Source organism: Falco biarmicus, chromosome 1, assembly GCF_023638135.1.
Source record: "Falco biarmicus isolate bFalBia1 chromosome 1, bFalBia1.pri, whole genome shotgun sequence".
Taxonomy (NCBI): domain Eukaryota; kingdom Metazoa; phylum Chordata; class Aves; order Falconiformes; family Falconidae; genus Falco; species Falco biarmicus.
Window position 1 is genome coordinate 84,922,282 of NC_079288.1, and position 14,807 is coordinate 84,937,088.

The 14,807-nt window shown below is 36.1% G+C and overlaps 1 protein-coding gene across 2 annotated transcripts in view; it reads right to left on the bottom strand.

Moving 5' to 3' along the window:
* Positions 1-5,571: 5,571 nt before the first annotated feature.
* CTNNA2 (catenin alpha 2) overlaps positions 5,572-14,807 on the bottom strand; it is a 515,269-nt gene continuing 506,033 nt past the window's right edge. For both annotated transcript variants that reach the window (XM_056359915.1, XM_056359905.1), the window contains one exon: positions 5,572-6,721. In XM_056359915.1, coding sequence (XP_056215890.1) covers positions 6,434-6,721 — 288 coding nt within the window. In that variant the 3' untranslated portion in view covers positions 5,572-6,433. The remainder of the gene's footprint in view (positions 6,722-14,807) is intronic.

The following is a 14,807-nucleotide window of genomic DNA, read 5'->3' on the forward strand; positions in this document are numbered from 1 at the left end:
ATCTAACGAAAACAAGGAGCCTATGGTTAACTGAACTAGGCTTGACTTCCATACACCCAAAAAAACCCCAACAAAACCACCAAACATGCATATACATACATACCTATATATACATGAATATATTTGAGAAGTCAGGTATTGGGATCTTCAGTGATCTTCAAAACTCAAACAGCCCACGCAGAAGCTCTGGTGGCATCCTTGTGATATTCCAGCTAAATGAAGGCAAGACCTGCTTCCTGGGGAGAAGGTTGTTACCTGGTAGATTTTTGTCTATTTAAATCTCTGTGTAACCTGGGAATTTTTCTGTGTGCATGCACACATACACAAAGTACACATAAATAAAACCACACGCTGAAAGAAAAATCAGCAAATAGATTAAGAGAAATTAAGATAAAAATTTTGATTCCCCCCCCCCCCATTTATTGTCCTGTTAGCAGACAAATCTATGGTTCAGCAAGAAGATAGTCATTAAGACAATTTAATATGTCCTCCTACAAATGCAGACCAAAGGATCTCTTTTTTATAATTTCTGCATTAAATGTTGCAGAAAAAAAAAAGGAATAGGTGTGGTTTTACCCCAGCTGGCAACTGAGCCCCACACAGCTGCTCGCTCATTGGCCCCACACCAGGATGGGGGAGAGAATCGGGAGGGTAAAAGTGAGAAAACCTGTGGACTGAGATAAAGACAGTTTAACAGGTAAAAGCAAAAGCCACATATGCCAGTGAAGCAGTACAAGGAATTCATTCCCCACTCCCCACGGGCAGGCAGGCTTAGCCATCCCCTGGACAGCCGGGCTCCAGCATATGTAACAGAGGTTTGGGAAAACAAACACCATCACTCCCAGCATTGTCCCATCCCCTTCCTCCTTCTCCCCCCAGTTTATAAGCTGAGCATGATGTGATATGGTATGGGATGTCCCTGGGGTTAGCTGTGCCCCCTCCCAGCTCCTTGTGCACCCCAGCCCCCTTGCTGGTGGGGTGGGATGAGAGCCAGCACAAGTGCTGCTCAGTAGTAGCTAAAACATCCCTGAGTTATCAGCACTGTTTCCAGCACAAATCCAAAACATAGCCCCTACTAGCTACTGTGAATAAAATAACTCCATTCCAGCCAAAACCAGCACATAGATCGAATACATGCTCCTAGCAAAGTCATTACCTCTCAATATTCTAGGAGGCTTTGGAAACAACTTTGTTTCTATTTCTTCCTTATATTTAACTTTTTGTGAGCTGGGATAAAGCAGGTAAGTATAAACATTTTACATTCTGCAAAGATGCATCCCTTTTCAAGTCCATTATCACACAGGAATTACCAAACAACAGAACTTTGAAATTTTTCCCAAAAAGATGAGGCTAATACTGGGTAACAGCTACTCACCTTTGACACCACACCTAACGTTATCAAAAGAAGGAAGCATCACCCAAGTAATTAAATATTTATTCCTTTAAAGGTATAACTAGAGCACGAAAATACATTTCTACCTCCCACAGCATTTATCAAGCTGTCAAGTTCTCCATAGCCTGGTGTTAAATGAGTCATAAAGGGAAAAATATCTAAAGCAGGAGAAATGTGTGAACCCTTGCTTGAGGATGCACTTGGTCATTCAGTGAGAAACCAGAAAAATTCTTGGCTACTCCTGATGTCTGCAGGTGCAGTTCACCAGCAAGTTCAATATGTGCTGAACTTCCAAAGAGATGCTTAAATTCACTGCTAAGATGACATGGGATAATGTGTCTGTCCTTGAACATAGCTTCAGCTGTGACCTTTCTCTCCCGGACAAACTACTGATGAGGTTCAAATGAAAAAAATCTCCTCTTTCCCTGTTCCAGTTTCCTTCTTTCTCCAGACACGTATTTATCCTCTGCCTTGCAAAATTAACCGAACAACCAAGTCTGATCTGAAAGGCTGTTTGACGGCATGTTTATAAATAGAGTGAAAGGAGATACATCACTTTATTTCTGTTATAAGCCTTCAATCTAGATTTATACTGGGGGGGTTAATTTAAAAAAACAACAACCAACAACAAAAACAACCCACTTGGTTTTTGCTTGAAAATCCCATTGAAATCTACATTATTACATGCAGAAATGTCATTTTAAGCCTATATACCTTATACAGCATTAAACTTGAGTGTCACAGAGACACAGGAAACTGATTTCAGTCAGCTTTCATGTGGCGATATAAACCAATGTGCTAGATATAAAAATATCCACCCAGTATTTTTGTCTTTGTGGGATTGTTTCCCATCACATTTCCACACCTTGGTCCACCTCTTTTTAAAATGTAAAAAACCTGAACTATTGATCGGTATTTCACACTCTAAGGACAGAGCAGCAAGAAAATACTGGATCAAAGTGATTCTGTGCAGAGCTTTATCCCCTGCTTCCTTGTTATCAAAGCATTTGTTCAACTTTAAGCATACAAATACTATCATTAATATGCAGCCAAGTACTTAAACTCATGTATAAATTTAATAATGTAATTGAGATCACCAGGGATTAAGGATAAGGAAGTGCTATGTATGAGTAATGTCCTAAGTTATTTTACTACACTCGGTTTTAATTTCTTTGCCCCATCCAAAACCTCTGTTCCTTTGCAGTAAGACATCTTGCTCAGTAGTCCCTTGACTACTAGCTCCTTGACCTAGAATACATATTTAGCTATTTTAACTCTTATTCTCACTTTGAAATTATTTATTTAATAAATAAACTGCTAAGGAAAAAATAATTTTAGGAAAATTATTTTGAAAGTTATCTAAATGTTCTCAGGCTTTCTGTTTTCTCAGACTTCTTAATTCAGAAATTGGCTGCTGTTCTTGCTGAACGAGTATATCATAAACTTAAATATTCTTCTAGCCCCCTTTCCCATATTTTATTAAGACAGGAAGTGAGCCAACCCCCTTCCTCTAGTCTTCTCCTCATGGCCACAGGTCAAAAGATATAGCCATTTCTGGAAGAAGCATATAGCTCGGTCTTTTAATTTGGGCTTCTATCTTCTCATAAAGAAAAAACAATTCCTGGCATGTGAATAACAGGAAGAGTGACCACAGCATGGAAGACCACAGCAGGATAGAAACTGCTCCTAGCTCAGGGATGCCTGTCTGACATCCACGCTGATCTACAGACCAGTTTCCTGCTGTACATTCATTTGCTGGAAACAATTATTTTAAAATAACTAAATTCCGTCATCAAGAAATATATGATTGTAATTTCTAGAAGCAGCAATGTAATTGTTTCTCTGGCATTGCAGGCACAATTTGAAGAGAAAATTGTCAAGGTTTTAAGTATATAGGAATACGTATGGTACCCATACATTTGGCTTGTGAACCCAGGTGACAGTCACAAGAAACAGCTGCAGCTTTCTGACCAAAGGCTGCAGAGGTGAAGCAGATCTTCATTACGCTGTGCTGGTGATATGAGTTCCCTTACCTCAGTAGAGGACTGGCTGTAGTAAACAAAATCCACACACATTATTTTATGCTTACAATTTCTATTGGATTTAAAGCTCTTCTAGCTCTTTAAGATCTGCAAGATTTCAAGATGGAAAGTCTGTGGGGTGAATTCTTTGTTGTTCTAGTCAATGGAATTGTTAACATTGTGGCAACTGTGGCGTTGTGAAAATTAATTCCAAAATTGACTTATTTTAAGAAAAAAATGTATTTTTTTAAATATTGAACTTGCTGTTTGGTAATTCATTGTTTCATCCCCAATTTTTGAGTTAAAAGGTCCAGTGATTACTTGTTCCTTATTTAGTCATCTCATAGCCTGAAGAAATTGGAGACTCTTACCTTATTTATTTTCTCCTTATATGAAAGCAATTCCAGACTTAGTAATCCCTCTCATATTTCCATGTACATTTCCATTCTATACCATTTCTTCTTTCACGAGTTGATAAAACTGCTTCAAGTATTCAAACATAGGCACATCCCCGCTGTACAGTATCACCTGATACTTCCCTCTTTATTAAACCCCTTCTCATCAATCTTAACATTCTGTTGGCTTTACTACATGAGCTGAGCACTGAACTGGCATGTTCTGGTTGGTTTTTTGTTCTTGTTTTCATGTGCGTTACTTTTCACTTGTCAGCACTAAATTTTATCATGCTGCCAATAAAGATATTTAGAGCACAGACAGATCCCTTCAGAAGGCAAATAATCCACCCTAAAGTAGGACTCTAATTCACATGAATTAAGTTGCCCAATATAATTCTGGGTTATACCTTCACAGACTCTAATTTTCCCTAGCATTTTGCAGACACTGTCACTATTTTGACTGAGTGACTGATAATGGATACTTTCTATTAGTTCTCTTTAGCCATGGAGCCTTGATCAGTGGCGACTCAACATGACACGGTCATAGATGTCATTGCCTACTTCCTTTCTACTAAACATTTCTGAGTTTGAGATGCCTCTTAGAGCAACAACATAATTTTAAAGCAACTGTTTAGTTAATCCATCACGGTTTTAGAGCAAAACACTTCTCAAGAAGTGCTGTGACTTTTATTTGTGACCTATTGCCTATTTTCTTTTTTCATGCACCATGCTGGGATATTTTTATTTGTCTGGGGTTTCCTATTCTTTCTTTAAACACAGTAACCATCCTTTGTCTCTGTCATTTCATTTGTAAAGACCCCAATTACTTTTAGGTCGTTTACTGGTACCACAAGCAATTGTCAGACTAAGGGCGTTATAGGGAAAGCTCTTCAAGGACTTCCCCACATCTTCTAATGTATTTTAATCATGTGTACAGTATCCAGTTCTGATTGGGGAACCTTTTTATTATACAGCACAACTAAACAAAGCAAAAATAGTAATTTCCTAAAAGGCCTCTGAAAGTACATTCCTTTATATAGATTGTGTAGGAAGGCAATAGAACAAAATTTGGTACTTTGCTATTCTGAGGAATAAGCAGAGTATCTGAGACAAGCATCCAAACATGTCTTAGTGTAAGGGCTATACATGTCACTGGCAGTATACTGCACCCTATCACAGTGCTTCAAACCCCTTATGAGGTCATGAATGTTCTCTTAAATAGTATTTAATTATAAGAAGAATAAATACATGCTCATTGTTTTATTTTCACCGAGACCTTTTCATAACAATAATACAGACTCTATAGTTAAGCCAGCTGTTGGGGCTAAAAGGGAATAAAAGTAGATCCTGCATTTCTTTGTGCAATGCTCTTTATATAGGTCTATCCAGTGTGGCACGACAGATGGTTTTCAAGGTTCTGAGATGCCAACCTTATAAGTTTGATATATTGAACTATCTTTATGCTGTTTCTGAGGTGTTGTATTTAAACAAATAATTTAATCCCAAACAACATATCTCATATGTATCAAGGCTTAAATCTGTCTCAAATTTAGACTCTGTTTTTGATCCATTGACCATGTTTGACTATCCTGGTTATAAAAAATGAGGACATGAATGTAATGTTGCCTTTCCTTCACAAAAAAAAACCCCAAAACCCAACCAACCAACCAACCAAAACAAACATGAAGCAAAATTAACCACTGTCTACATCAACTATGATGCAGGAGATATGTGTACATTAAGAGACAAGACATATTGAGGATTCCAAGGTTAAATGAGTTTATTGAGTTAGTGGTTACAATGGTATGTCAGATACCTGTAATCCAAGCTATACCTACATATTTGCCGCTAAATTCTCACACTGTCAGTTTCCGTGTCTCTAAACATTCCACCACCAGGTCTTCTATTACTAATATAATAATAATAATCATAATAATAATCATAATATAAAAGGCAATGTCAATCACCATATTGTGCTTCATACTCCACCATAAGGAATTCAATTGGCGAAAGTAAACTTCTGGTCATATTAATGGGATTAATTGAAATGTTAGCAATCATAACACTACTAGAATATAAAGAATGAAGTATGGTTTAAAAGAAGCATTTTTAAGATGAATTAGTTTGTATCTGTTTTAAAAATTCACATACTATAGTGAAGATGACTTAAAAGTTATATCATTTAATTATTGGGCCACACATTTAAGCATATTGGCTAGTACATTTTTGCACTGGAACAGAAGCAATACAAGCTTTATGGTCTACCATTACAATTCCTTTTTTTTTTCACTTAATATACCTGCCAACCTAATGTTTCTTGCATGCATAAAAATTTCTGGGTTTAGACATGAATTTATTATTTAACCGACACGTACCCCTGTGATGCAAATTCTTTGGCCAATTTAATGCTATACTTTAGGTTAAAAAGGAAGCCTGGAATAAGTCCATTTAACATCAGAAGAGAATGCCCTATATTTTGGCATTGCAGAAAGTTAGTTACTTCAATAGAGTCTCAGGTCGCATGCAAATTGACACTGCTTCCCCCCACCCCATGCCAGACGCATACGAGTCAGCAGGTATGCATACAAAAAGAATATAAAACCCTCCTGGTAAAGCTCAGTGGTTTAGAATGAATCCATAGCTTTAAATTCACTTAAGGCCTGTACAGGGGAAATATGTTTCTTCTGGGACCCTCTTCTCACTCTTGTCTGATACTCTTCTGGTTTTTCTCTCTTTACTAGAGGTTTCTTCTCAGGGGCCTTCATCTTCCAAGATACAACTGGTGAGTTCACTGCAGCAGTACCATAGACCTTCTGATATTTAGTAGAAGCCACATATGATGCTTTTACTGTAAGAACCACAGCGTTCATCAGATTTTTAGCTGCCTGGATGAGAGAAGTGGCACTGTCCAGCTACAAATAGAAAAGAAAATGAAATACAGCAAGGTTACTCCATGACAGGATCACTGGACCATTTCCTGACTGAAGTCTGAATACTCTTAGATCTCATTAAAGATGAAATGAATCCTCTCCCTCAGGATTAATCAAGTAGCTTGTAGTAACAAGCACCGGCAACAACATGCACTGAACTGCAAAGGTAAGACTGCGGTACCTCACATGAAGGTTTTTTTAATAATTCAAAGGAGAAGCTTGTGTTGTCTGCTTTTTTCTTGTTGATTTTTTTTTCTACAGGTGAAGAAGTTGCCTCTCTTTTCACAAAAAAAGTTACTTCTCACTTAGACCTTTAAAAATTTACTTTTACATGTCAGAAACCACGCAACAGGTCAACAGGGATTTTTCCCAAGTGTTCAGGTTTGTTCTAATTATTCCTATTAAGCCCAGGATAACACCCTCAATGATGTCTACAGGAACAGCGTGAGGCCAGTGCTGAGCTTGTTAGAGAATCCCATCTGAAAAGATGAAAGGAGATTTTGAAACCCCTGAAGAAATAAAAAGATGAAACAGTTAACTGCAGGTTTTTGTAGCTACTGTAATATGTGAGCAACTTAAGTTCACAAGGAATCTTACTTTACGATTAGGAGCCTTTTCGTACATATACCCTCACGTTTTTCCCCTGCATGAGTCTGCCTGAGGTTCCTGCATCCTCTGGATGTAAAAGGCCTTAAGAACTTGTTGAACTTCAGCCCACTGGGACTTCCAGTCAGCAAGCTTCATACACTGAAACCAGGTACATATCCCTGGCCAAATTTTTCAAAAGGATTTAAGCATATAAAGGGACTTCCGATGTCTCAGTGTTCCAAAATGTGAATTAGGCACTCGCCAAAGCCAACTGGACATCCTCAAATTAGTAGGTGCTAAAAATACACTCTTAAGTACTGTAGCAACCCAGATTACTAATTAGGATGTTCAATCATCCTTTTCCCAAAATACTGTCAAAGTGGGATATACTCTTTGTGATAAAGCCTTTCCGTTCTCCCATGGAAGCTGCCTTAATTTTTTACAAGTCTTTCCTAGTTTATAGGAACAATTCCAGATGTAATATTAACTGTTTAATTCCACTCAACTTGCTCAGTAAGTTCTTAGCTAGTTTTAATTAGTCTAAAAGGCTTGTCTCCCTGCAAACCTTTACTGCTCCATATTTTTGGAGCATATGAATCTTTAACGGGAATGCTAAGCACGGCAATCAGGATAAATAATCATAAGGCAACAAAAAACCCCCAACATATTATACTTCACCTCAAGTAATTTGAATTATTAACAGAGGAAAGGTTCAGGAGAAACTTTCTGAAGTGTCAGTGAGTGAACAAGAATAGACTTACAGAAAGCCTGTATCTGGAAACACATTAATTTGTAGACTTACCCATTATTTTTTATTTCCTCAGCCGTGGCCTTACACTTATTATGATTCATTAAATACATAAACAGCTACAAAGAGTGAGGTGAAAAACAAAAAAGTATTTTAATGATTTTCATGTACTTGGTGCCATTCCCTGAAATGAATAGTTAATTGCATGTCCCCAGTAAATATTTTTCCTCAGAACTAATTTGTATTTTCTGTTAGTAAGAGAAACTAAGTTAAAAGATGGCAAATTACATTATATTGCAGAAACATGACTATTCAATAGCGAGTAATGAATTATAATTCAGTATAGTGTTATTCTATAACCACACTACTGCATGATTTATAAGGCAATCTGTATGTTTGTTGGCAAATAACAGATCATACTCTATTAAATTAGGATATTCTAATTTACTGCAGAGATCTACAGTCAAGCATTATTCATTGTTAAATGATTCTTTTTGAAACACTGGTGGATTGATTTCGAATAGAAAGTGATACTGTCAAATAATATTTACTTCATAATCAATGTGGATAAACTGACCGGATCAAGTCTACACTGCACATTCCTGTGTGAATTCTATTTGTTGAAGGTTTCTAATAGCCTCACATTTCCCAGTGTTTCTTTAAGAGTTCTGGTAGCTGCTTTACATGGGACACATATTAAGGAATGGAATGATTAAAGGAAGCATTTTGAAATGAGCAGGCACCTAAATTAGGTGCTTAAAACCATACAAAGGATGCAATCTACACCTTTAAACACATTAGTAATTTTATGGACTATATTAATAAAGGTGTGCAGAAGCATGTACTTGTGCAAGCTTGGAACCAGATTGATATGATGTCTTCTAGAAAACCACAATACATATTTTGATGCCATTTCAATTATCTCTTTCATTCTGCTGTTGTAGTAGATAAGAGCTCCTATTTTCACCATTATTAATCACATTTTAACATGCAGATACTTAGTCCTTGCCCTTAATATTCATTCATATTTTAAAATGCTTTCAAGTCTTGGAATAAGAAAAGAGACATAAACCCCCCATAATAGCATTAGGCTAGGAATGTTCTCCAAAATCTGCTGGTAGCCAGTCCATGTACCCAATTTGGCTACCTAGGCACTTCCAGTGATTTTCTAATTGCCTCCAGCTCCTTGCTTGTATTATGGCTCAGTAAAGAAGAATTAAACTGAATGAACAGCATTTCAATTAAAATTTAGATCTTACTACACCACTGTGTTACATCAGTTTTAAGCTGTGCTTTGTAATCAGCAGAGCTACAGTGGCATAAAGCTGGAATGAAGCAGCAGTGAATCAAGCCCCGAGTGTGTTAATTCCTTACAAAATCTGGGCACAGAAACATATACACTTTTCCAAACAGATAATGTTAATAATAAAAAACAAAACAAACCAAAACAAAACAAACAAACAAAAAAACCCGAAACAAAAAAAAAAAATAAAAGGAAAATTAACATTTCAAATAAAAGTACCACTAGGAAATTAGTGCACAGTACAGAAAGCAAACTTCACTCCCTAGCAGTGGTTAGGGAATTATGAATATAAAGATAGCTTTTTGTGCTAAAAGCCAACCAAGCCTTTGACTTCCTACACAAAGTAATAGTGTTCTGCTATTTAGATCTCTTTACAAATATGTTTGCTTCCATTTAGGAAAGAAAAGCCCTTAAACATAAGAGAGAAATTTAGATTACTGTCCCATAAAATTCCAAGAACAGTGAATGCTGGGGAACATTCAAAATTCATAAAGAACCTAAGAACCACTGCACTGGAGCTGGTCACTTATCCAGGTTAAAACAGCCATCTACCCAGGGAAGGCATAAATCATTCAGGGGAAAAAAAAATAAATGCTACAAGCTAACTTTGCAATTAGTGAATGCAAGAGTAGAACACTGGAGCAGCAGAACCTATTATCTGCCAAGAAGATAATTTCAGGGTTTTTTTCCCCCAAAAATCCTTAAGGCTTTGAGGAGGTTCTGATCCGCTTATAAGCTGTGCTGCATTTTTCCTGCACCGTATGCAGAATTTTCCAGATTTTTGTGACAATCAAGATTTCTTGCTTCTTTTACATATACACATAATCTAAGCAAAATAACCAGCAATTACAATACAAAATAGCTGAAGAAGCGGGAGAGAATAAAGCTGGAAAATTTTCTCCTTAACAGTAAAGCAAATGAAAAGAGATGTTTTCCCTGAATTGTTACCTCACTGTAATGGGGAAAAATTATACCACAGTTTTTAGAAAGGAGAAAAAATAATTTACAGTGATATCTTCATATTTATAATCATAAATATACCACCAAAGATAAGGGAAGCAGAGAAAAAAAATCTTTATTTCCAGCGACCATGACATAGTAAAGGTAGTTTTGGAAGAGCTGGTTGTTTAAGAATGTTATATATTGGTTTTGATTTTAATAGACCTTGAAAAGTGGGGGAGACACCAAAAGAATTGCAGATAGTTCCTAGTCTGGAAATATTTGAGTAGCACAACTAGAATGACCCCTGAAATTATAGGCCAGTTCAGCTGACAGCACTCCCAAATAAAATGCAATGTCTATGACAGACTCCATAAATAAAGGGAGGAAAGAAATATAGTTAAAGATAATCAAATGGTTTTGTGGGTAAAAATATTTTCAAAGTAACCTACATCATATTTTTATGTAATTAAACTTTGGATCACTAAAATTAATGCTGTTGATATAATTGGACCTTTGAAAGGTGTTTTGCTTGGTACTACATGACAGTTTGATTAAAAACTCAGCTGATGTTACAAAATTGTCAAGGCACATACAGAATGATTCCAGATTCCCTAAGTTTCAAAAAATATGTATCAAAAGTATGTACAAAAAAATCATTGCTTAACTGTGACTTTTCCAGTGGGCTTTTGGAGAAACCATTTTTCAACTTTACAGTATTAATATTTCTGTTAAAAACTTGGAAGTCACTTAACTGATTTAGATTTAGATTAACTGATAACTTAACTGATGAAATTTGCAGGTAACTATTGGAAAGTGATAAGCCATACAGAGGGCAAGTGATTGATATCTAATAAGCTGATAAAAGTCAGAAATGTAGATTTCAGTTTGGCCAACTTTATAGCAGATGATACCTACTCATACAATAAGGAACTTTATCCTATACAGGATCCTAGGCAATTACTCCTTGAGGATACAAAAAGCAGGAATATGGTGAAATAGGTTAAATTATCATATTCAGATTATTGTGTGTCCACAGTTATGGAATACTGAATACTCAATGCAAGAACAATACTGAGTAACTGGACAGATTTTAAAGAACCTCAAGAACAAAAAACATCTTTGGTGGGAAAAATTCAGTCTGCTGTTTTTTCCTTTAATAAAGTGAATGATTAAAAAATGAGTTGATTGAAATCAGCAAGTACATAGTAACAGAAAGCTGATCATATTCCAGGTCCAACAGATTAGACAAAGATACAACAAAACTTAATGGCTGAAAGGTGAAGCAGGTCATTTTAGTTATTAATGTGCTGAAATTTTTAGCAGTTATATTAATTAATCACAAGAACGCTTGAAAGAGTGATTCTATCTCTAGAAGTTATGAAATCAATATTGGATGCTTTTGTTTAATACGTGCACTCTAAGCATAACTATTGGACATTTATAATGCACATTAATTCAGGGAGCCTGTGCGCCAGTTATGCAGGAAGACAGTTTACATGGTAACAACGGTCCATATTGACCTTGAAATGTGTGAGTGCAAAACAATAGTATTAGTAGTTACTGATAAATAAAGTTTAGTCTGGTTTGCTTTATAGAGATTGGGAGGAGCAATTGTAATTTATTTAACATGACAAAAAAGAACCTGTAACCGTTCAAATACTCCTGGCTAAGATTTGATCTGTGGTGTGCCTTGAGCAGATAGCTTAGGCATTGCCAGGCTCTTAATTAATCTGTGAATTCTGGGTGCATTCCCTGCTATTCTTCCTTTCCAAAGCAAGTTCATACTTTTGTGGACAGGTGCAGTCACCATTATCGTGAACCAAAAGTCACTCAACAGCCTCTAGAGCAACTAAGGTTACAGGAAGCAATTATGAATCTGGACGGTGAATCAAGAATACCATTTTCCCAGGTTACATCCTTATGCAACAGAACATTTTCCTCTCAGCTGTGCTTAATAGTAAATCCAGTCTTACATATATATATATGAGATACATGTAAGAAAAAAGATCTTATCCACGATACTTAGGTCTTACATTTCTGTGGCAATTTCATGCATAAAACTATTAGTGACAGCTAATGCAAGAATAGCCTATTTGCCATTCAGATGCACTCACCCCTATGGTAGGGGACATCTGCTCTTTATCAGCACTACTATGGAATGGCTGAAGCAGTATTTCAGTCACTTGAACATGTACATAAGTTTTTTGCTAGATATGGCTCTATTGTGAGAAAGCTATCCTATATATTTGAAATTCTATAACAAAGTGTCATTATTTGGAATGTAATGTGGTCACAATGGTGTTAAAAAGGGATCTGTGGCCATGTAAAACAGTATTATACTCTTCCTAGCTATTTATTTTCACATTTGATTGCAATTAACTTACCCCTTTATACATGTTGAATATTTAATTCATTCTGGAGGTAGTTATGCTTTATAGGTGGCCAATCCACTGAATAACTGTCCTCATCTGCATTTTTTCAATTACAGGTAAGAAATCCACAGGGATTCCCAAGCCCATTTGGTTGTAACAATGTCTGCCATCTCTTAGGACAACAGAAAGTAGACAAGTAAATATACCACGAACTATGGGTATTTTCTGTCTTCTATACACTATTGCTATTCTGTAACACATGTTTAATTTACAAGGTCAATAGGTTACCAACTGCTTTATGTTGGTTTGAAAAAGCAAAAGCATATAAAAATACTCCCAGTACTGGCATTCTCCAGAAAAGATAAACAGACAATGCAGAAAATGTGTAGAGGTGCATTTATACAGTTGATTTACTTATTCCAGGCTATTTTAAAAGAAAAGATAAAAGACAAAATAATATCCCAATTAATTTGCTTTGAGGAGAATACTAAATACGAAACTAAAACCACTATATAAATATAATCATAAAATACAATTCAACACTGGTATCACTAAAATTAGGGGTTTATACTTCATTCACTAAATGAAGAGGTTTGAAGGAGTAATCTAAGTTTATGATAAAATCAGAATAATAAAGTCAAGGAATATCACCTAAATGCCCTCAAATGTATCCAGTAGACCTACAACCCCCACTTTTTTACTGTAGGAAGACATAAAGGTTACTTCACTGAAATACCAGGAGCCCTGCATAGCTTTTGTTTCTCCATAAGCATATAAAATAAGAGTAAGCCATGTACCAACTCAGAAATGCTCAGCTAGTGGAGACTGTACTTACATTTCATAGTGGCTGCCAGAAAGCTCACAAATAAATATTTTTTAAAGGATTTTTGTTTTTTTGCTTTCTCAGTTGAGAGACTGAAACATGGACTTCAACATCATGATTATTTGCCTATTTAGTCAGCTTATCTTTACTTTGTCCTCTCTTATCCTCTCATCAATAGCTACAAGTAGACAAGTCTTTAAGAAGCCTTGCAAAAAGCCTGACTCACAGGTTATAGTCTGAGGGATACTGATGCAGTTGGTTTTGGCCCAAGAGTCGAGTACACCACTGGAGATATTAGGCAGCTCCAGCTCTGCTGTCCAGCAATGTCCTAATAAGTTATGTAAGCACTGAAATCGCATACTGAAACTGGGTCATCTAGCAACAGTGAAGCACCCAGCTGTAAACCTTGTCGAAGTTCAGGCTTTTGCTATGTGTGGTAGGCTGTCAAGAGCAGTTCAAACTAACATACTAGTGTGCATATTCTGGAGCAAAACACACACATGAGGAACATTAATGTTGGAAATGTAGATGCTTTCTGAGCCTGGAGTTTGAGGATCACAGCTCAGGGGTGAGATAGCTAGTATGAGTTTTAGGCAGGACACAGACACTTATTTTCTTTTACTTTGATCCCTCTAGTTTCTGATATGATTTGTTGTACTTGTGGAAATCACTAAATTTCCTTCTGATGTAGGTATTATCAAAATGCCATTTTTATATGACTGGCTGACATTAAACATTGTCCGTGTTTGTCCTTCTAATGAACTAGCCTGAAAGCTCACATTTTAACAATTGAAATGGTGAAATGAAAACCCAAAGAACTGGAAACTACTAAAAGTTAACATTACCCAATTATTTTTGTGAACTATAATTATTACTGGCTTCTTTCCAGCCTGGTAGGTTCCAAAGGTGAAAAATATATTTTGGAATTTCTGATGTATACTTAAGGTTTTCTATTCATCAACTCTATTTACAGTCAATACGTTATTTATCCAATATGACATTACTGCTATAACAAAAAATTTACATTTTTTTCTTGTAGATACGAAACATAATGTAGATTATTTCCTCAATATTTAATAATTCATTAATGTATTGTTGCATTCTTTTCAGAATTTAACAGGAGCAAACATTTTGACCCAAAATAAAATAATTCTTAGAACCAGTTGTCTTTCTTCTGCTCATTATGTGCCACTGCACAGCAGGAAAAAGATGCCAAAACAGTACAATTCATATTGTATACCAGAAACACTGCTGTAAGGACAAGCAATCATATATGGCATTGGAATTTTTTA